The 20,432-nt window shown below is 38.1% G+C and overlaps 1 protein-coding gene across 1 annotated transcript; it reads left to right on the top strand.

Annotated features, from left to right (window-relative positions):
• Positions 1-20,384, top strand: tmprss3a (transmembrane serine protease 3a). Its single transcript, XM_073473742.1, has 15 exons — positions 1-89; positions 6,055-6,221; positions 6,345-6,394; positions 8,376-8,589; positions 9,345-9,458; positions 11,879-11,995; positions 12,360-12,483; positions 12,702-12,821; positions 13,013-13,059; positions 14,112-14,277; positions 14,672-14,841; positions 15,054-15,149; positions 15,224-15,366; positions 17,269-17,421; positions 20,300-20,384. Exons 2-15 carry the CDS (start codon positions 6,155-6,157, stop codon positions 20,342-20,344), a joined length of 1,626 nt encoding a protein of 541 aa, XP_073329843.1. The 5' UTR covers positions 1-89; positions 6,055-6,154; the 3' UTR covers positions 20,345-20,384.
• Positions 20,385-20,432: the final 48 nt, after the last annotated feature.

The following is a 20,432-nucleotide window of genomic DNA, read 5'->3' as shown; positions in this document are numbered from 1 at the left end:
CGGAAAAGAAGCTTCACACAGAGGAAACGAACCAGAACCACATCAGAACAGACAGTTGGTGCTGGTGTTCATCGGGAGCTTCACTTCCTGTGAGTAACAACAGTGAACTCAGTACGAACACGTCGTCACTCATCTGTAAAGACCCGACACAGTCTGAGGGTCGGTCAACAAACGGCTGCTCGTGATGCTGCAGATGCAAAAATAATTCACGTGTTTCCTGAACAGCAGCTGGAAGATTGTACAAACTACAATATTCAGGATTATTCTATTTATATTTTCTTTTTTTTTTAATTAACATTTTTTTATTGATTCCACATATCAATATTTAACATTTCACATATACAATTTTCAAACAGTATAAAACATCCTCTCCGCCAGGGAGCAGAGACATATATAAACATACATTCTCAAGGAAAGTTACCGTAGAGTAAATCTGAAGAAATAAAAGAAACACTTTTTCACTCCTGTCCTTATTTTCACATCTCTCTTACATCGTCCCTTTTCTCCTGTTGGAGGGTAAACATAATAAACATATGAACAATGAACAAATTTGTAGCCTGAACCAAGGGGATCCGTAATCTACCATACACAATTGTCTTTACTGCACAAAGTCTGTTCTCAATGGAGACACAAAATTAACCCAGTTTTCCCAATAATTTTTAAACGTCTCTGTTTTTAGTCTAGTTGAGAAAGTCAGCTTCTCCATTCTATAAATATTGAGCATTACCTCAACCCAATCCTCCATTCTTGGTACATCAGTTTTAAGCCATTTTCTGGTGATGGCTTTTTTAGCTGCCACCAGCATTATTCGAAATATGTATTTTTCTCCTGACCTTGTAATCTCTTGATTTTCTTTTCCCAAATATAAAACTTCAAATGTAAATGGAATTTTCACTTTCAAAATTTTTTCCATACTCTTATGTAACTCCTGCCAATAAGGGAGAATACAGGGGCATCCCCAAAAGATATGAAAATGACTGGCTCTATTCTCCCCACAAAGTCTCCAGCATCGTGTATCTCTAGACTTCTGTTGTGCTGGTGTAATAAAATATCTGACAATGTTCTTCCAGCCATATTCTCTCCATGAAAGGGAGCATGTTGTTTTCCACTGTCCTTCATTTACCAACCCCCATTCCTCCTCTGATAACATCCTCCCTGCCTCTTTTCCCCACTTTTCCTTTATATATGTTGTATTATTGCCCTTTAATCTTTCGATTTCTTTATATAATTTTGCGATTAATTTCTTGCCCTGGTCTGAATCATACGCCGAAATGAATAATTTAATAATGCCAGACTCAAGTTCATCCAAATTGAACTTTCTTATATTTTGCTCCATATAATGCCGCATTTGTAAATATCTGTATAAATCCTGATTGTCCAATCCATATTGATTTTTTAGATCCTGAAAGCTTTTAATAATCTTCTTTTTAAAAAGCTCCCAAAATATTTTTGGTCCCACTTCCCATCTACTGAATCTACTATCTATTGTGTTTGGTGTGAAGTCTGAATCATGTGCGATCCATCGCAGTACCTTGCTCTGCTCAATCAGATTGTTCTTTGATATAATCTCAAACCATATATTTAAGGATAACCCCAGCCAAGGATTCAACTCCTCTTGAAGATGTTCCCTCAGTTTTTTATCATGTATTATTGCTTGTATTGGAACATGTGCATTTGATGTGAGACATTCAATGTCCTTCCATCTCGCACTGTAGGCAGGATTGGATAAATACCACAAGGTTTTTAACTGTGCAGCCTGATAGTAGCTTTTAAGACATGGTAGGGCTAGTCCCCCTTTATCTCTAGGCAGTTGGAGAGTTTTAAATCTTATTCGGGGTCTTGTCCCCCGCCAAATGTATCTTGAGATGAATTTGTCCCATTCTATAAAATCTTTGTCTGTTACTTCTACTGGTAGGGTTTGGAATACATATAGTAACCTTGGAAGTACATTCATTTTAACAATTTCCACTCTTGAGATCAAACTAGTGAAGGGAATTAAATTCCACCTTTCCATATCAGATTTGATTCTTGATATTAATGCATCATAATTTAAAGATTTCAATTGAGACAAATCTTGTGGCAGGTTCACTCCCAAGTACTTCATAAATTTTGAGTCCCAATTAAACCTAAAATTCTCTCTAATTTGTCTATCAGGGACATAATTAAATGTGAGAATTTGGGTTTTCCTCACGTTCAATTTATAGCCTGAAAACAGACCAAATTCCTCAAGTGTTGACATGAGTGCTGGAAGAGACCTATTGGGATGTGTTAAGTATATTAATACATCATCCGCGAATAATGCTATTTTCTGTTCATCTCCCTTAATGTTGATACCTTTTATATTTTCGTTTTGTTTTATCCATTGACTCAGGGGCTCCAAATAAATAGCAAATAGGAGTGGGCTAATTGAACAGCCTTGGCGACACCCACGTTCTAACATGAAAGAGTTTGAAAGATTCCCGTTAATTCTGATCCTGGCTATCGGTTTGTTATACAGAGATTGTATAGTCTTGACAAATATTTCATGAAAACCAAATCGCTCCAGCGCCATATATAAGAAATCCCACCTGACAGAATCAAATGCTTTTTCTGCATCTAATCCTAATATTATTGCTTCTATTCGTTTTTTAATAATGCTTTGTATAATATGTAATGTACGTCGGATGTTGTCTTGTGTCTGTCTCTGTTTTATAAAGCCCGTCTGGTCCTGGTGAATTATGTCTGGTAAAATTAATTCTAAACGTCTAGCTAAAATAGCGGTGAATAGTCTATAGTCCTGGTTAAGGACACTAACTGGTCTATAATTAGAGCACTCCATTTTGTCCTTCCCTTCCTTCGGGATAACCGAAATGTAAGCTTCCCTCCAAGAGTTTGGGATTTCTCCTTCTTTTAGCACCCAATTAAACGCATTATTTATCAAGGGGATCAATGGTTCCCTGAGCACTTTATAAAACTCTGAGGTGTATCCATCTGTACCCGGGGCCTTGTTTGTCTTCAGCTTTGAAATAGCTGAGTTTATTTCTTCTGCTGTGATTTCCTTTGTCAGAGCTGAGTTCTGGGCCTCTGTCACCTTTTGTAAATTTAAAGAATCTAGCCATGTGGCTATCTGATGTTTATTATTTATTTTTGGTTGGGAATATAGATTTTTATAATATGATTCAAAACATTTATGTATCTCTTCTGTCTTATATTTTGGTAAATTTGTAGCTGAATCCCTAATTTTATAAATGTTATTATTTGCCATTTGCTTTTTTAATCTATAGGCCAGCAGTTTTGTAGATTTACTTCCTGCTTCGTAGTATCTCTGCTTCATGTACATAAGTTTTTTTTTAATCTCTTGTGACGAGATGTCATTTATCTCTGTTTTAATCCTTTTGATATCTTGATTTATTCTCTCGTCCACATTTTTTTTATGTTCTTTTTCCAGTTTTTTAAGCTCTGATTCTAATTTATTGAGTTTTTCCTGTTTTTGTCTTTTCAAATACGATGATTTAGCAATTAGTTTTCCTCTAATCACAGCTTTACACGCGTCCCACAGTACCGAGGGAGACACCTCACCATTATCATTCTCCCTTACATACATCTGGATTTCTTTGGTAAACTCTTCCTTCATTTGTCCTTTTAATACATTTATATTTAGCCTCCAAAGTGTTGATTTTATTTCTTTTGACATAGTCAGAGTCATATATACTGGACAATGGTCTGATATGTCTCTGATTCCTATTTCACACTTTTCAATCCTATAACTGTCCTTGCTGAACATGAAAAAATAATCTATCCTGGAGTATATTTGATGTGGTGCTGAGAAAAATGTATAGTCTTTCCCCTTAGGATTTTCTATTTATATTTTCAAATGTGTATGTAAATAACTGAAACTGTTTAACTAGCATCATTTTTTACAGACCTTAAAGGATATTATTTATATATGTTTTTATATTTTTACATATTTTAGTGTCTGACTGAATAATAGGTACACAATGTTTTGGCTCCGGTAAAACAGGCTGAAAAGGTTGAAACATACTCAGAGAGTTTGTTTTACCACTGACAGGCTGACGTAAATGTGTGACAGCATATTGAGAAAGACCTTTTTGTTAGATAGTAACATCTCTTTTGTTTCACCAGAAACGGCTGTAATATCGCTTTGTTCACAGCCACCAGACTCCATTGACAAAATTAGCAATTTAGCTTCCCAGAACTCAAGAGTCACTGGACCAGCGCTGCCTTGACATGTTGGTTAGTTTGTGTTTCTGTGTGACTTCCAAAGTCACTGACTCTCGAAGTCACTCTGTGATTCATCCTAGTGAGTCACAAAATAACTGACTGAGGCATCACTCCCACGTTCTGACAGTTAAAACGACCATTTTTGGCAATGGAGTCTGGTGGCGTTGAACAGAGTGATATGGTAATGATTGTTTCCGGTTGGTTTACTTTTAAAGGAAAGTTAGAGATCCTTCAGTCACAATCTGCCTGTCAGCTGCAAAAACAAGGACTTTTAATGGACGAACTTTACGAGCAAAGTTGCACTAAAAGATTACATCACAGCGATCGCAGCCCGAATCGCAGCTGCTGGCTGACGTGATCTACTGGATCAACTCTAAAACGTTTTGAGTCCATTAGTCATTTTAACCAAAATCAAAAAATCCTGCAGTTTGAATCAGCTCTCCTTTTCACCTTTTGAATCTAATTCTTTGGGTGTTTTTCTGACAGAAGTTTCGACTTTCATCAGCATCTTTTCCAGATGTTTCCAGTGAATCATCTCTGATAGACCCACAGTACACTCCCCGCCCAGAACCAAACAACAGACAGGAAAAGTTAGCAGCTAAAGAGCCACATGTGGGTAGAGACCAAAACAGACGTTAAAATGAGAGTTAATGTTGCTCCGTTTGCTGCATGCCGGCTGTCTGCTAACACGTAGACTTCAACCTGTCCTCTTCATGTCTCAGCAGACGGTTTTAACTGCTGTTCACTCAAAATAATTTGCAATGTGAAATATTGATGGATGTAGAGATGCAGTAAACTGTTGATGAAATTCGTTTTGCAAAATTGTTTTAACAAAAACTTCCAGAAAAGAAGCTGCCTGTAGTTGTTAATCTGTACCTTATTAATCTTATTTATTTTGTTTGTCTAGTTTTATTTATTGTCGTTGTAGAATACATTATAGTTTTAAATAAAATATCTATTTTTTATAATCATTGTGTTGAAGCAGTCTGTTGTAAGCTGCAGTGGGTCTTTACAAACTTTACACAAACTCAGAAACATTCATTAAATCTAATGTTCAGTTTCATGTGAGGGAAATAAAATAACTTATCTCAAAGGTGAAATGTTTAAAACTTTAATTTATTGTTGATTCTCTCATATCAACAGATAACCAGATAACAACTTTTACTAACATTCCTCTCAGCTTTTCTTCATTACTCTTCAGCTCCCTCTACTGGTGTCTAAGTCGATCAGCTTCAGTGTTCTTACATTTCTAGTTGCTAGAAATGTTTGAAAAATGGAAAAAATCTAATCATTCTCAGCTGAAAACCTGTAAATGTTTTCAGTATTTAAGCTGACTGGTAATTTGACGTACCTGTTAATGATGTATTTACATATGAGCATTAAATATTTGCCCAAAGTTGAAGGTTTGGACCCCAATAATTCATAATTTCTGAAACACTCAACAGAAACGTCTTTACAGAAACGAAAACACTGTCTTATCGACACGCCTCAGTTTTCATGGGAGCTACTTTCTGCCCCTCCGAACGCAGATGAAATGTTTTTCACCCTGATGTGTTTGGACTACTTAAAACCAGAACTACCTGCGTGTCTGTGGGTGAACTGACCCTTTAAAAGACATTTAAAACATATTTCACTGATGATGTTTGAGTGTGTTTGCAGGAAGCAGCTGGACAGTGAGGCCCGTCCAGCTGCTTCCTCCTCCTCACTGAGTCCCGGGACACTTTGGGGACACTCGAGTCTGTAATCTTACCCTCAGAGTGGGAGGTGCAGGGTCACCTGATCCCCTCTGCGAGTGGCAGCGCTCACCTGCTCAGGTGTCTCTTTGTACCTCAGTGTAGCACGGCAGGAGGGCGGTCATTAACAGACGGAGAGAGGAGGAAAAGAGGAATAAAAGAGAGGAAGCAGGGAGAGACACCAGGAGAGAGGGGAGGATATGGTCCTAGACGAAGCTCAGCTGAGTGTGGACGATGGCACGATGACGAAGAGCCTCGTGGAGATCGGTACGTTGGATTAAACTCATCCAGACTTTTTCCTTCTTGAGGGCTCCTCGTTGTTTTTCTTCATCATTTCTTCTTCCCTTCTTCTCTGTCCTCTAACGATGTCATCACTTTTTTATCTTTTAGCTGATCCTGCTGCCAACACTGCTGCTGCTGACTCAGCACCTCCCCCCACAGTAAGTTTACAGATGATTACATTCAGGCGATGAGACACATTATTGTAAACTGATCAGGGATGTACCATGTTTCTTTACACCATATTGCAAGAAGAACATCAGGTCTCCTCAAGTTGAATTAACGTGTTATTATGCCGAGTGATGCAATGTAACTAAGTACATTTACTCAAGTACAATTTTGAGGTACTTGTACTTGAGTTTTTCCATTTTCTGCTACTTTATTCTTCCACTCGTCGACATTTTTGAGGCAAATACTATTCTAATAAGTTAAGTTACTTGTTACTTTGCAGATTGCAGATTGAGTTGTGATGCAGCTACATTTTAATGGTGTTAAACTTTGAACGGATGCAAAAATAATTAATATGTGTTTATTGAACAGCAGCTGGAAGATAGGATCAAATATTGTTCAAACTACGATATTCAGGATTATTCTATTCATATTAAAATGAATTGATTTTGTCGACTATCAGAAAAAAAACACTGATTCTAATAATCAGAAAAAGGCTTATTATCAGGTAATTGATCGACTCATATTATACAGTAAATACATACATGTATATACACGTATGCAGTAGGTGATTTGTTAATTTTTAACAGGGGGGATGGCTCAATGGGAGCAGCACCCTGCCCTGACACACCTGTACACCTCCCAAAGGACATTGTTGACGCCTTAACCATAACTGACATTTCTAAATCTACAATTCCATTTTATCCAGTTATCTTCCTTCTCTCCCTGCTACAAATGTCTTTTTATAACTGTATTAAAGTAATGAGTAAATACACCTTTAAACTGTACGCAGTGGACTGAGTTTATTCAGGCAGGGTTTTCTCATGTTTCTCACAATACACTACAAGCAGGGTCATTTTAAGTTACATGACCGCTTGGAATTTTTTACCATCTAAATTCCTTGAAGGACACAAAATGAACATTGTGCAAAATAATAGAGCCCGACCGATTTATCGGCTGATATCAGCCTCTCACAGATATATCAGTATCCGATATGCACCGATATGAAAACCTAATATTTAAAAACTATAATGCAGAAAAACATGCTTGGGCTAATTTGTAATAGGTGTAATGACATAGTTTGTCCAGCAGAGTGCGCTTCAACGGGGGATAAAACAGCTGGTGTGAGGAAATGTAACAGCTGCCTCACTAATGGTTGAACTGTAAACCAGCACAAACAGGACAATTACCAACAGAACATAAGCCCCCATGTCACGCCAATCGGGAGTCTGCACAGGGTGTTTTATTTTGAAAATTGACCGGATGCTCTATGCCGTTCCTGTGTCTCTGACTTCCTGCCGGCGCGACCTGCTCTGTGCAGCTTGTTGCGGCTTCCACTGACTCTCTGCTGCTGGGGGATGCAGAGTGATGGCAGGCTGACAAGGGGGATGCTTTTTGGTAATTTTGCTGACAAGGGGGACGGCATCCCCCCTCATCCCCCCTCATCCCCCCTCAATCCCCTGCACGTATGTATTATCGTACATCCCTAAAGTTGATAGATTATTTTAGGGTTTTGAAAGCTTGATTGATTAATAACACAAAAAAATGAAGCAACAGTGAAAATGATCAGCAGTTAGAAGCCTGAATTAAATGGTAGATGTATAAATGAGGAGCTGAAGGGGACAGTGTGTTAAAGACGTGAACATATTATAAATATATAATTTACCACAGCTGTAAATGCTGAAAAAACCTTAAAAATGTTCCTTGAAAGTTCTTGAAAAGTGCTTAAATGTTCCTTCAGAAAAGGTGTTGGAGCCGTGAAGAAAGAAACGTTTGTGTCCTTATTGAAGGAAGCAAATATTCAGCTTTGTGCTTTTGCACTGTCAGTCCTGACGACTCCTCACCACTGAGTTAATCCTGCAGTCCGTCTGACGTCAGAGCTCGAGTGCAGACTGGCCTTTCAGCCCAAACATCTGTGCAGCTCACTAATTAAATCAGCTGTCTGATCATTAGTCTCTCTGTCGCCCCCTGTAGAAACCTCAGGCAGAAGCTCCCGAGGAACCGGACCCCTCTACCATCGAGGTGGTGTCGGTGACGGAGGAGGACCTCCCCGTGGTCGAGACCCCCAACACGCTGAACGTCAGCCCCCTGGGCAGCCTCTCCGGAGACCCGAACCCAGAGACCGGTCCTGCCAAACCTGCACCCAGCCCCACCATGCCAATCACCAAGGTGCAGCCGTTCATCCACGGTGAGAGAAAACGAGTTTTTAACGACTGAATGAATAAATAAAAAGGTAAAACAAATGATAAAGATAATGATTGGGGGATTAATACAAAGGTAAATAAATAAAACAGGAAATTAAAACAGAAATATCACATTGTCACATTTTATAAATTAATTAATGCCTGTCGTACATTTATTTTATTTTAGTGCATTTAATGTCATATTTACTTCTTTACTGAGCTGTTCATTTATTTCTGTATTTATCTCTGTTCCTTTCCCTTTTTCATTTTGCAAGATAAAACATACATTAATAAATTAACTAGAAAAATTTGGAAAAGTTACTAAAAAGTGGAATAAATACAAAAGTAAAACTTAATTTATGTCACATTTGATAACTTAATACTTCTGTACATTTATTTTTAGTAATATTTGTGGTGCTTTTAATTGCATATTAATTTATTTATCGAGCCATTTATTTATTTTTGGTTTTAGCAGTTTCAGTCCTCCATATCTGGAGACCATGTGAGCAAACACTCATTTATTTTTGGTACATTAAACGGCATATTTACTTCTTTATTGAGCCATTTATTTATTTAGTTTAGATTGTGTCCGCTTCACATATTAAGATACAAGAAATTAATTTGAATTTGCCACTTTGCTTCTGACCAGATGTGATGTAGCTCTTTCGTAGAATATTTTATTTCACAGATCATAAAAAAAGCTCATTTTGTTGGATATCTGAACAGAAGTGGATGTTCACGGTGTTTTGCGTCTCTTTAGAGGACGACCTGGACAAAAGCTGGAGGAGCAGACTGCTGGCCCACCGCCTCGAGCTGCTCATCGCCTCCTGCGTCGTGGTCGCCGTCACTCTGGTTCTCGGGATCGGACTCGGAGGTGAGGAGCTCAGCTCAGTCAACTTATTTTCCGATAATGGAGGCAGCGAAGCGTGGACTGACTCTGCTCCATTAATGTTTGATGAGGTCCTTACCTGTTACACAACTCAGATCCCACCCACACAGAACACCTGAGGTCACTTTAACTCACAGCAGCTTCATGTCATGTGGAAGCAGCAGGATTAACATGAAGAAAGTATCACGTTTGATATCTGACATCAGTTTGTGTTCAGTCAGTAACAGTCTGACGTCTCTGAACCGCAGATACCAGCAGACATTTTAGATCTTCACCTCTGATGAACATTCCTGTCACATAAAAACATTAAAACTCTAAAAACAAGATTCAAACGTTTAAAAATAGGATTTGATTGTATGATAATAATAATTGCTTCACTCTTAAACTGTAACGTTGGACGTTTTTGTAAAGTTCCAGATAATTTACCCACTCAAACCCGACATAAACCCCAGAGTGCAAAGCTGACAGCAGATTTGAATCAGATCTTAGTTTTAATGTTCTGATTTGTGACCTTGTTTACTTCCCGCTTGTTTCTGGACTCTTTGACTTCCGTATGTTCTTCAGTAGAGAAGCCCGGATCACACGGATTAGTATCAGATGTCACACTCGGTCCAGACCGTCTTCATCACCTCGTCTGTTATGCCATCTGTTCTCTTTGTCGACACGTCAGATTCTTGTTGGCAGATTTTATCAATACAGGTGATTTTATCCAACAAAACACATAATGTGTAAAAAAAAATAGCTTTCTGCTTCAGTTTAGATGAGTTCGGTGTGTGAAACGACTCAGAGGTTCATTTGTAATGTTTGCTGCAGTAACTACAGATTTATGTCAGACTGGGTGATTTTAATTTTTTACTGGGCATGTTGTGATCATTTGATCGTTTCCACCAGTAGTTGATTTCTTACTGATGAACAGGAGGGATGGAGGGATGGATGGATGGATGGATGGATGGATGGATGGAGCGATGGAGGGATGGAGCGATGGAGGGATGGATGGATGGATGGATGGAGCGATGGATGGATGGAGCGATGGAGCGATGGATGGCCCGACTGGAGCACCCTGCTGCCCCCAAACACTTTCTCTTAACAAGATAAATCTTCACAAAAATACATCTGATCTTACATTACAAATGTCCCGGGGATATTAAATGAGGCTCCGGATGTTTCAGTTTGACTTTGGCTCTGTATCGAGAGCTTAAAAAGATATTTTGACGAAGTGTAACATCAATGTAACCACAGCAGACAGAGTGTCTGTGGTTATTCATGAGCTTTGTTGTCGCGGTTAAGACGAGGCGACAAAACTCAACTCAAAATAACTTTCGATTTCAATTCTTTAAAAATGTCCTCTGCCGTCCTGCTGGATGGAAACCTGGCTGATGAAATAAAGGTAAAAAAGAAAACAGCGGCATTGGAAAAAAGAGCTTCTTTTAAAGTAATGTTAATATTAATAAATCACAATCACACTGATGTGAATAGTTGTGCTGAGTTTTCATTGAATGATTTCACCATTTATGGGTCGATATATATATTTTACTGTTTTTATTCACACAGTTAGAACGTGTTATTTATTTATGATATGAGTTTCTCCAGTGACGGATCAATAAGTCTTATCTTATCTTTAATATCGTCCGTTTCTGAGATCCACAACATCTTCAGACAGCCTTAAATAAAGAAGTCAGCACTTTAACTTCACAGTCAGGGTTTAATATTAAAGCTGACGTGTCTCCCTGCCCCCCCCCATCCTCTCTGGTCCTCTCTGATTGGCTCTCTATGATGAGGTGTAGTGGCGGCACCCATCACATAAACACTGCTGGGAAGTCACTGGTGTCAAATGGCGCTGGGTCGCCGTCCATAGCAGATCGCAGCTTACACGGCTGGAGGATCAGATGATTATCTGAACAAACGCTGAGCTGGAATCACACGTGTTGAACTGCGTCTCGCTCCGACACAACCGATGAGACACAAACGAGCAGCAGCAGATTTAAAGTTAACGACACCTCGACTCAGAGCCTCAGAGACACGTGGGCGCTGAGATCAGAGTATTATTAGTGAGTTTATTATTAAACTTTGTTCAACAGCAGCTGCAGCGTGAATCAGTTCAGTTCTGAAGTGTCTGTTGGGTCTGTTTCTTCCTTAAAGTTGGTCTCAAAAGGGCCTTTTATAGATTTTCGGGGCCCTGAAAGTTATTTATTTAGTTTTCTTTGTGATTATACATTTTGTCCCCTTGAAGCATTCAACTAAAACATGCAACAAACCAACAAACTTCACAGTCAAGATGATTTAAAAAGTGTGTGTGTGTGTGTGTGTGTGTGTGTGTGTGTGTGTGTGTGTGTGTGTGTGTGTGTGTGTGTGTGTGTGTGTGTGTGTGTGTGTGTGTGTGTGTGTGTGTGTGTGTGTGTACACAGTGGGTCTGAGCTGTGTGGGGAAGTTTCGTTGCGGCTCGTCGTCTAAATGCATCAGCAGCTCGAATCAGTGCGACGGAGATGTTCAGTGTGACAACGGAGAGGACGAGCTCGGCTGTGGTGAGAGACACACACACACACACACACACACACACACACACACACACACACACACACACACACACACACCTGATTAGATAAATATGTTTTCTGTTGTAGACTGTAGAATGATTTTAGTTAAAAGTAGTAAAGTAGTAGGAATAAAATTGTCACTAAAAAAGTGACTAAAATGTTTTTTGTTTGTTTTCTAAATTATATTTTTTTATATCTGGATTGAAAAATTCAACTCAAACAAAAATGAAACAAATGTAGAAAACTTGTTGCTTCTTCTCAAAGTTTAATAGGAAACAAAACCAACTGGTTTCTATCACATTTCGTGACCTTTAATTAAGTGTGTGTGTGTGTGTGTGTCTGATTGTGTCAGTGCGTCTGAGTGGGCGGAGCTCCGTCCTGCAGGTGCAGAGGGGCGGAGTCTGGAGGACGGTGTGTTCAGAGGGCTGGAACAACATGCTGGGACTCTCTGCCTGCAAACAGCTCGGATACTCCAGGTCCTCGCTGTCCTCTTCATCTTTCTTCTCTTATGTTCTGATAATAATCCATATCCACACGTCTGGATCGTCCTGCTCTGCTCAGGCGTTTGTGTGACATTAAACGGCTTTACATTACAGTCATTTGTCTGATCATAGCAAAAAAACACAATTTAAAAACTTTGCTGCAGGTTAAAACGTCAGCGGTCTCATCTTCAGCCGTCTGTTCTGTGTTTCAGGTACGTGGAGACGTTCTTCGTGTCTCTGACCTCCATCGAGCAGGACCTCCAGTTCAACCTGGTGTCCCTGAACCTCAGCCAATCACAGATCATCAAGCTCCAGAACGCCACCAGCTTCAGGTAGGAAGGAGGCACACCTGTATTTGAATTGAGTTGGAGTTAACATTAATGTCTCCTGACAAGTTTTAGAAGAGATCATGATGTTCTCTGGTTTCTGCTCCGTGACATCAGCAGACACTCAAACGTTAAACTTTCATACTTCTTCATGTCTGCTGAGTTTTACCTGACCTCCACTTCCTGTTTCGCCACAGTAAGAGTCAGTGCAGCTCAGGGGCGGTGACCACTCTGAAATGTCTGGGTGAGAAAACAAACTGCAGACTGAGTGAACTGTTTTTTCTATGAGGTGGAGTCGAGAGGAGCACATGAGCTTCTTGCATGGTGTTCAGATGTGTGTGTTTCCTCTGTGTGTGTCTTTGTTACTGTGATGACATCACAAGTATGGACGTAGTGTGTGTGTGTGCATGAGTGTGTTTGTGTTTGTCTGTATTGTGCATGTGTGTCTGCATGTACCAAGATTACATTTTTCTAGATTTGTAAAGTTTGATACTGATATTTTTAATCCAAAATGCTCACAGCCGAAGCTTTAAAGGGCCACTCCAACAATTTGTCTTGAGCTCAGAGCTGTGAATATATAAATCAACACGTACATCACAATAAAAAATAAATTGATGTTGGACATTTGCTGAATTTACAAAAAGGCCCAAACAATGAAGAATTTGTCAGAGACAGTGTTTCAGAAAGTTTCTCCTAACTCAACAACTCACTAAATTGAGTGATTTTCTAAGGGAGTCTGGTGACTTTCACTAAGAAGTAGCCTATACTGGTTACTGTTTAGTGTATTTGTAAAATGTGACATGTTTAGCGTCAATAAAATGTTTCTTCTTTCATAAATTGAGTGTAAATGGTGAAATCAGTGTAAACAGTGTGTTCAAACAGCTGCTAAATGTTGGCAGGTCAGACTTTAGACACAGGAAACAAACAACTTACTGTTTTCATTTAATGCTGAATTTACAAGAAGGAGACAATGATTCAGAATTTGTTGTAGATAGTGTTTCATAATGTTTATAAAGTTTTATGCTACTCAACTCCTTAAATTAGCTGATTTGTTAAGGGAGTCTGGTAAAATTGTGGTTAATAGTTGGCTTCATGTATTACATTTAATGCTGAATTTACAAGAAGACAGAGTTTCACAAAGTTTAAGTTTCTCCTCATGAAACAACTCTTAAAATCACTACATTTGTGAAGGGAGTCTGGTGATGTTGCCAGTGTCAGCCCAGCAGCTCCTGGTGTTAACCCAGTGTGTGTTACTCTGTGCACTATCTGACCTCTGACCTCCCCGTGTGTCCTCAGAGTGCGGCTCCAGGCCTCAGTACAGCACTCGTATCGTCGGGGGGAACCTCTCCAGGCCGGGTCAGTTCCCCTGGCAGGTCAGTCTCCACTTCGAAAATGAACACGTGTGCGGAGGCTCCGTCGTCGCTTCACGCTGGATCCTCACTGCTGCGCACTGTGTGTACGGGTGAGTCACAACCGTCCTACACAACCCTCTGTGATAAAATGACATTAAAGGAACAGTTCACCCAAAGATGAAAGAAAACTCGGTCATCATCTCCTCCCTCCATGCTGATGAAAGTCAGGTGACGTCTCGTAGTCCACAGAACATTTCTGGAGCTTCACAGTAAAACAGCCATTGCAGCGTTCTCCTAAACAGCTGAAGTAGCTGGAGACTTCCTCCATTATGGAAGAAGGTGTTAGATGTTGCTGCTGCGTAAACCGAGAGCACGAACTCTCCACAGTGTGTAGCTAAAGTTGTAAAAGCTGGAATCAGATTACTCCTCTAGTTCAGCCTGGTGAGGTCGCAGCCTCTGACTCGGCTTGAATGTTGACAGAAATGTTTTTCTGCTCCCCGTCAGGTTTGCATTCCCGTCCATGTGGGCGGTGCACGTGGGTCTGACGGAGCAGCCGAGCAACGGAGCTCAGTCTCTGGCCGTGGAGCAGATCATTTACCACGCCCGCTACAGACCCAAAGGACTGGACTACGACATCGCTCTCATGAAACTGGCCACAGCGCTGGTCTTTGATGGTAATAATGACGTCGTTCATCGCTCTCGTCCTCCGCTCGGTCCGTTCATTCATTCATTCATTCATAGATCCGTCCAGACCTCCTCTACTACAGCTTCTCAGTTCACTCATCAGGCTTCTTGATTTTTCTGCATGATTGACAGATGTTGATGATGATGAAACTGTGTGTCTGATACTCTGGGAGTTGTAGTTCATTGAGACTGTCCTCCGTAGGCTTCGTGCAGCCCATCTGTCTGCCGAACTACGGGGAGGAGTTTGAGGAGGGCACCATGTGCTGGATCTCAGGATGGGGAGCGACTGACGAAGAAGGTCTGATAATGAAATCAGCTGATTCCTCTTCTCATTTGAAATCAGCAGTAGTGTGATAACCGCCATGTTTCCAGGAGGGATCAGTGTGGTCCTGCGCTCAGCGATGGTGCCGCTGCTCTCCACGAAGACCTGCAACCAGCCGGAGGTTTACCAGGGCTACATCTCCAACTGGATGATCTGTGCAGGTTCCCTCGAGGGAGGAACCGACACCTGTCAGGTACAGACCCGTTTATTTAAGATTTAAACACCCAGAATCACTGATTTCACAGCAGTCAACCTCGGGCCGAGGCACGGGTCATAATGACCGCTCACCGCTGTCAACGTTTTCTGTGCCTCTGATTCATGTCTTCATGTCACTCCGCAAGTAGTCCATTCATATATTTTCCTGCTTTTTGTCCTTTGTCAATCACACGTATGAATCTACAGATCAATCGATAATGAAAATAATCGTTAGTTGCAGCACTAATCTCGCTGCGGCTCCTGAATCTGACGGTGCTAATGCTAATTTGTCAATCAGGTTCAGGAGTATAGAGGACTAAAACTGCCAACATTAATAAATAGGTCGATAAATATATTTATATCCCATTAAATGCACCAAAAAATATAATAAAAATCAATATAGGCATTCAGTAATATATAAAATGTGACATCAGTTGACATTCCAGTAATAAGTTGCTTCTGTATTAATTAACCTTTTTTACTTTAACATTTTATCAAATCATTGATTCATTCTTAAATTTCTATATGTATAAAATACATGAATAAAAAAATAAAATACAAAACTAAGTAAATATTTCAGGCTCAGTATGGAGGATGAAAACTGCCAAAATAAATTTAAATATGCCATTAAATGCACCAAAAATGATTAAAAATCAATGTAGGCATTAGTTAATTGAGAAATTGACATTTTTGTTAAGTTGCTTCTTTATTAATTTATCTTTTTTACACTAACATTTTATTTTCCATTTTATGTCATCATGTATTCATTTTGAAATTTATAAAATACATAAATAGGTAAAAAAAAAAAAAAAAAGTTGAGGCTCAGGATTATGGAGGACTGAAACTGCCAAAATAAATCAAAACTAACAAATGGCTCAATAAATACATTTATATGCTATTAAATGCACCAACAAATATTTTAAAAATAAATGTAGGCATTAAATAATTTATAAAATGTGACACTGAAATTTCTGTTATAAGTTGCTTCTGTATTAATTTACCTTTTTTACGCTGACATTTTATTTTCCCGTTTATGTAATAATTTATTTGTTTTTAGATTTATAAATGTATAAAATACATAAATAGAGAACATAAATAAATATGTAAAAAAGTAAATATTTCAGGATTATGGAGGACTGAAACTGCCAAAACCAAAAATAAATTTAAAAAACGGCTCAATACATAAATGTATATGCCATTAAATGCACCGAAAATGATTCAAAATCAATTTAGGCATTAATTAATATATAAAATGTGACAAATTGACGTTTCTGTTCTGTATTAATTTACGCTGACAAAATACGTAAAAAATAAATTAAAAAAATGTCAGGACTATGGAGGACTGAAACTGCCAAAAAGAAATAAAACAAACATTTTTCAAAACTTTATTTGTCATCGGCAGATTAATCGAAAAATGAAAATAATGGTTACTACATACTAAACTTATATGTAGTTTGAAATTAAAATAAAATGTAATATAATGTAAAAGTTACATTATTGTCTCGGAGAGAAAATCTATTGGTCATTTTGAAACCTGGTAAAAAAAAAATCCAGGTTACTAATCGTGGATTTTACAGCTTCAGTGTTTTGATTGTTTTCAGGTTCCTGCTGCATCTTTTTACTGATTACCAGAAAAATATAGGTTTTCTTTCTGTAATGCAAATGTGGAGAGTTGTTTTGTAAACATTTGTCTTTTGGGTGAATATAAATGAATCATGAGCAGATGTGAACTCTTTGAAACAAGTTTTAAGGCTTTTAACAAACTGACCTCCACGTCAGTGACAGAAACTGCTCGTGTCACTGCTGGCGAGGCCCTGGAGGATCGGTGATGTGCTCAGTGAGACGGAGACCCTGAAAGAATGTCTCACCTGTTTGTTTGCGTCCGTCTGTCCGTCGTCAGGGCGACAGCGGCGGCCCTCTGGCCTGCGAGGACTCGTCCGTGTGGAAGCTGGTCGGAGCCACCAGCTGGGGAATCGGCTGCGCGATGAGGAACAAGCCGGGCGTTTACACTCGTATCACACATTCGCTCAGCTGGATCCGCCAACAGATGGAGGTCAGTACACCGACAGCTGGTCCTGCCTCTGTTACAGGGGGCAGACCCACTGAGGCTGGTCTGAGAACACAAGACCAGAACTGAACCTTTGAGCCCCAAAAAATACAAACCTGATCCCAAAAAAGGTTTCACAGCGGGAAAATCACCGGTGTGAATAACTAAATTAATGATGGCTGAGTTCCATTTAGCTGCTTCTGTTTCATAAAGATATTCCAGATGTGACGAAACAAGAGATTAAAATAAGGACTTATTTACTGAAACTGCCAAAATTAATAAATAAATAAATTACATGCCAATAATACAATAAAGATAAAACTGAAAATAAATCATTAATTTTATAACATGTGACATTACCAGATATTTCAGTATTTATTTACTTTTGTATTCATGCCCCTACTTATTAACTAATACTAACCAATTTGTTTTACCATTTTATTTTTTAATTTAGTAATTATTTTAAAAATATATATTTATTTATTTACATATTTATATTTTATATTCTGTTTAAATTTGTGTATTTTCTTGCAAGATAAAACTGGAAAAGAAGACAGCAAAAAAAAAAAAAAAATGAATAAATACATTTAAAAATGGAAAATATACAGAAGCAACTTACAGAAATGTCAAATAATTTCACAATGTTTGCTGCGATTAAATTGAACCTTTTTTAAAAATTATTTATTTACTTTTAATATTGCCAGTTTCAATCCTCCACAGTCTCAAGTCCGACTGACAAATTAGCATCAGCACTGTAATTATTTTTATAATCAATATTTACTGATTATTTTTACAATTAATTGATGTATTGTTTAGTTTTTTAAAATGTCTGAAAATAGTGATAAATGTGACGACTTCGAACCAACAGTCCAAAACCTAAAGACTAATAATTTACTGTCACATATAACGACGAGCAGTGAATCCTCACTGTAATGTTCTTCATTCTTCATCACAGGATTTGTGTTTAAACAGAAACATGAGTGAACCCGTCCAGTTCCTCCAGTCAAACTCTGACTAACTGGCCACAGCACAGAACCAGCTGTTGGACCGACAGCTGGTTCTCCTCTGTAATAGAGTCCGACTGCAGCAGCTGGCGGGGTCGTCCCATTGGCCTGATTTCAGCTGCCTTTATATGGTGAACGCTTTGAAATGTTAAACTTGACACCGAGTTCCTTTCACCATTTGGATCCTGTGATACGAGAACATAAACCGGGCCTTGTCTCCGTGTGCTCTGCTGGTCACCAAACTCTCTCTGACAAACTTAGATCACTGCAGGAGTCCGTGAGCAAACAGGCCGAGAACTATTTCAATTTTTCCCTCATTAAATTACCTCTGAACTCCTGATTATCCCTGAAAAATCCCCACAAGTTCACACGTAAATCAAACTCCTAGAATAAGAAAGTGTTTTGTATGTTCTGCACATCAAAACCAAAAGTTTCACTTTTTAATCAGATATCTAAGATGACGTGTGCTTCACTTTAGAGCTGCAACGATTCAGAGATCGTTTACTTCATAGATGACACAGTAACTAGTAATTATCTTAATATTCTTTGGAGAAAAAAAAAGTTTACTCTGAACTGAATATCTCTGAGTTGTGGACAAAACAAGACGCTTGAGGACGAAACACTGATCGACATTTTTCAACATCTTATAAATCAAACAAACAGAAAGCAAGAAAATAATTGACTGATTAATCAAAACTCTGCATATTTGGTGGATTAAGAAACTTAAAAATGATTAAAAAGTTCTGAATATGTAAGTCGGCACTCTCAAACCCAAGATTTAAATTTTTATGATATATGTAAGATAATAAATTCTGTCTTTAATTGCACCAAAATTGTTATTCAAAATAAATAAGCATGAAATAATTTTATTTATTCATTTTGAAATGTATTTATGTACGTATTCATCTGTATTCTTTTTTTCTTTGTATTTTTCAAGATAATACATAAAAAATACATTTTAAAAATGAATAAATTGATTAATAAAATGTGAAAGTTTATAAATAATTGCTCCGGAGTCCTGCAGGTCAGATGTTTCAAGAACCTTTTGAAAAGTGTTGCAGCTTAAAAACATGCTTGGCCTCGTACGGAGGACTGAAACTGCCAAAATCTCAATAAATAATTATTTGCCATTAAATGCACCAGAAATTATATTAAAAATTACGGTAGGCATTAATTTATAAAATGTGACATTAATTAATATTTGTTTTAATTTGATTCTATATCTATTTAATTACTTTCACATTTAATTTGATTAATTTTTAAATGCATTCATTTATGTACTTTTTTCCCTTTGCATTTTTCCAGATAATACGTAAATAAATATATTTTTTAAATGTATATTTGGGGAAAGATAGGAAATTAAGATATAAAAAGGTAAATAAATACAGAATCAAATTAAATGTCAATTGATTCACATTTTATAAATTAAATTAAAATGCATAATATTATTTTTAGTATTATCATCAAGACATATTTACTTATTTCTTGATTTTGGTGATTTCGTTCCTTCAAAGCCAAGGAAGCAAAAATCAAAAATCAAAAATAAAGAAAAGGCTCAATAAATAAATTATATGAAATTAAATGCACCCAAAATGATAAATGTGACAATGTTACTGATTTCATTTGCTTTTTTTTTTTTACCTTTTCATTAATTCCCTTATTTATTCAATTTAACATTCCATTTTATTAATTAATTTGTATTCTTTTCCCTTACATAAATATAAATTTATCACATTTTCTATATTAATCAATGCCTACTTGTATTTTTGATTTTGGGACTTTCAGTCGGACCGCGCGTGTTTTTGTTTTTCTGTCCAGTTGGATCATCAGCTCTACTTGTTTTGATGTTTCTGTGTTTCCTTTTCTTTGTCGTCTTTCAGAGAGAAGAGGCTCAAAACTCTCCGACTCAGAGCGCAGACAACTGAACCACCTCGTTACCTCGGATGTTTCCACACAACCAAAAACTAGAAGACACAAACTGTTTTACACCGGAGAGACAGATCCTTCTATCCA

Source organism: Pagrus major, chromosome 9, assembly GCF_040436345.1.
Source record: "Pagrus major chromosome 9, Pma_NU_1.0".
Lineage (NCBI taxonomy): Eukaryota > Metazoa > Chordata > Actinopteri > Spariformes > Sparidae > Pagrus > Pagrus major.
Note: the sequence above shows the minus strand (reverse complement) of the source record. Positions and strands in the feature narration are given on the sequence as shown.

What these genes read in the sequence shown, in the direction of transcription:
- tmprss3a (XM_073473742.1), top strand. Translation starts at nt 6,155, where the DNA reads ATGGTCCTAGACGAAGCTCAGCTGAGTGTGGACGATGGCACGATGACG. An exon ending in GAAGAGCCTCGTGGAGATCG is followed by an intron (nt 6,222 to 6,344) that starts GTACGTTGGATT and finishes TTTATCTTTTAG; the next exon opens with CTGATCCTGCTGCCAACACT. An exon ending in GGGAGCGACTGACGAAGAAG is followed by an intron (nt 15,150 to 15,223) that starts GTCTGATAATGA and finishes CCATGTTTCCAG; the next exon opens with GAGGGATCAGTGTGGTCCTG.